Source organism: Molossus molossus, unplaced genomic scaffold, assembly GCF_014108415.1.
Source record: "Molossus molossus isolate mMolMol1 unplaced genomic scaffold, mMolMol1.p scaffold_m16_p_5, whole genome shotgun sequence".
Classification (NCBI taxonomy): Eukaryota; Metazoa; Chordata; class Mammalia; order Chiroptera; family Molossidae; genus Molossus; species Molossus molossus.
The window spans coordinates 49,241,847-49,245,078 of record NW_023425388.1 but is presented as its reverse complement, the minus strand read 5'-3'; the positions used below and the strand labels follow the sequence as shown (position 1 = coordinate 49,245,078).

The 3,232-nt window shown below is 50.3% G+C and overlaps 1 protein-coding gene across 1 annotated transcript; it reads left to right on the top strand.

Moving 5' to 3' along the window:
* Positions 1–598: 598 nt before the first annotated feature.
* LOC118616883 (transmembrane epididymal protein 1A-like) lies at positions 599–1,486 on the top strand. The gene has a single exon (XM_036242398.1). It carries the CDS (start codon positions 599–601, stop codon positions 1,484–1,486), a length of 888 nt encoding a protein of 295 aa, XP_036098291.1.
* The last annotated feature ends 1,746 nt before the right edge of the window (positions 1,487–3,232 follow it).

Genomic DNA, 3,232 nt, shown 5'->3' with positions numbered 1-3,232 from the left:
TTTGCTAGAACACCTTAACTCTTTCCCTCCCCTCTCTTTGTTTTTGGTTTGTTTTTAATATGTTTCAATTTTACTTTTTAATATGTTTTTATTGATTTTTTTAGAAAGAGAGGAAGGAAGAGAGAGAGAAACATGGATTGGGGATCCTGCACACCTCCTACTGGGGATCAAGCCCACAACCCCGGCATGTGCCCTGACCGGGAATCCAACTGGGACCTCAGTCCACAGGACCACACTCAATCCACTGAGCTGGGCGTCCCCTCTCTTGTTGAGGGGTGGGGCGGAAGGGCGGGGAGAGAAAGAGTAAACCAGTGCCCGCAGTGAGGCGCAGAGGTGGCAATTTCAGGCCGCGCCCATCTAAGTGAGCAGAGTGAGGTGAAGCGCCACGTCTCAGAAAGAGATCCGCCCTGGGAGGAACTCAGATGCTCCCAGCACGGGGACGTGCGCCTTTCCAAGCGTGGGAGGCTGGGGTGGGGCTGCATCAGAAGATCTCTCCACTGCTCAGAAGCAGCCACTCTTGCTTGTGAGAAGAGCCCGGTGAGGTTGCTGCTCATCTTCCATCTCTCGCCCTGCTGGGCCCGCCGCATACACGGAGACCATGGGAACCCTGGAGGGACACCTGCTGCCAGGGATATGCTTCTTCTTCTTCTCACTCTACTACTCAGTGCAGGTGTCCTTGGCCCTGCTACGGGAACAAAGGTTTCTCAAGATTCCTCTACCCCCAAGAGAGAAGAGAGGACACACGTGGTGGAAGCTGGTACCTAGGGAAGCGATGGTGAAAATCGTCATCAGCCTGGCTGGCATCATGGCCGAGTTCTACTACCCACCAGGCAACAACCGGCTGAGGATCGTAAAGTGGGAGGACCCTCAGCGACCGTTCTTGTTCCTGAACAACTGGTCACATGCCACCATCTACAGTTTCTTCCTGCTCAGCGGTGTGGTGGACATTGTGAGCCAGTCATGCCAGGCACGGCAGAGTATAAAGCTGGAGCACGCAGCAGAGGCCCTGGCCTTCTTTGTACTGGCGCTGCTGATGCTGGTGCACAGTGAGCACAAGAACGCCCTGGAGGTCCGCGTGCACATCCTGTTCATAGTGCCCACCTTGTTGGTGTGTCTGGTGCTCACCATCGAGGTCTGGGTCCCTGACCAGCCCCCACTCTGGGTGCTCAAGACCTGGATGGGACTGGTGTTCAGCACCTGGATGCTGCAGCTCTGCCTGGTGTTGTACGTCCCTCCCTCTGGGCAGCCCTGGCGATCAGAAAACCATGAGGACCTCGCCTTTCTCCCCATCTTCTTCTGTTGGCACCTGGTCTTAGGGGCGGTCATCCTGGCCTCTGTCTATATCATCTGTAGCCTATGGCATCATCGCTGCTCTTCCTGGACAAAGGCCTCAGGTGTCAAGTACCAGCCATGCCCCACAGGCTACAGCAGTGAAGAGCTGGAGAAATTCAGGGCAGGGGCCAAGCTGCAAGATGGGGTTGTCTAGGTGTAGAACCTGTCTTTGTGCTGGCCGTTTGTAATGAAAATATTGTGGATGCCCATTGTGTGTAGCATGGAAATGCCCTGGGGTCTACAATGTGGCTTTCAATCACAGGAATCATCTTCCTTGTTCCTAAATAACTCCTCCAGCTCCTAGGAGTACTTGCATGTATCACTGTTCTCTCCAGGTCTGTCTCTTTCCTGTCTCACTATTCAGGATGGTTCCTGGCCACGGACTTACAGGAGGTGAGAACAAGGAGAAGTGCTTTTCTCTGACAGCTTTTGAGATCCAAGAGAAGAAAATGAAATGAGGAAATAGAGGGAGATAGAATGTCACCGGGGACTCATGAGGGGCTATGCCCATCTGGGGCAAGGCTGGCTTAGTGTGTGTGTGTGTGTGTGTGTGTGTGTGTGTGTGTGTCTACAGCTGAAGTGCTTTAGTGTGCCCATTTTTGCGTAATGGTGAGGGCTTCTGTTTTCTTCTTTTTTCTCTGTTTTTCAGCCACACTAAGTGTAACAGGATTAAGAACTTGTATGATTGTTGTTGTTTAATCTAACCTGAATAAGGTTACTTCTACCTTCTGAGGGACTAGGAATGAGGGGAAATGGGTAGCAATCAATTTAGCAGAGGCTCGTGTCTGGGGAGAAAGGAGGCAAAAGAGAAATTCCCAAAAGTGGGTGTGAGAAAACCTAATTGTATTTTCATAATTTTAACGTGTTTGATTTTTGCTGTGATATAAAACAACTCCATTGTTTTAACTTGTTCAGTAAAGTTTATGATACAGAAATGTCTTGTGTGAGTGATTCTAGGGTAAGATCAAAGAAAAGGTCCCATTTCAGTTGGTGGGAACAGAAGGAAAGGAACCGCCATGAGATGTGGGGTACAGATGAGCCCAGTGGTTCTGAAGATGCAGGAACTCAGAGCTGAGAGGGACCCTGAGAATGTCAGCGCCCTGGGATTTGCAGAAACTCACCCAGTCACTGAGCTTCTCTCCAAATGAGAACAGGAGGTGGCAGTAAACCGTATACTCCGTGAAAGACATGAAAGCAAACTATATAAAAATACTTATTTCTGGGTACAATTAGAAAGCCACTGCTTTGAAAAGCATAAACGTGCTTCTGTGAAATGGGTAAACCCAGCATTTGGAAGTCTGAAGAGACAGGAAGAAGGGAGGAGATACTGTCCAGAGATGTGGAGAAAGGACCATAGAGAAAACAGCCCACTCATGAGGCAGCTACAATTACACCACCTCCCCTGTAGTCAGAAATGCTGTCCTCAGAGATGGAAAAGCTTCAGGAAATATAGAGGCCTTTGTATTTGCAGAGTGGAAAACAAGACGGGCTGCACGTTGTTATCTGAAACATCACCGGACACTCCCTAAGGGAACAGTGTGCAAGAGCCTGGGAGTTCTGAGACAAGGGGTTGGGGCAGAGAAAGGGAGCAAGGGAAGGGATGGAAGTGGGGCAAGATCTGGCAGCTCCCACTGGCAGGGATTAGAGGGAAGGACACTCTGGACCTAGAGGAAGATAAATGTATCTTCCTTCAGCAGTTGGAACCAGGCCAGCCTCGGCTTTCCTCCCCAGCGAAGCAGAAACCAAGCTAAGGGAAAGCCAGCACCCTTCTTCCCATTCCCGTCCTTAAAAGCCCAGAAGCAAAGCCAGATATACCCTGAAGCTAATAAAACTTAAGCTTTCTAGCCCTTCACTTTACATCTTCCCTCCAAAGCCTGGGGATGGCCCGTCACAAGACATT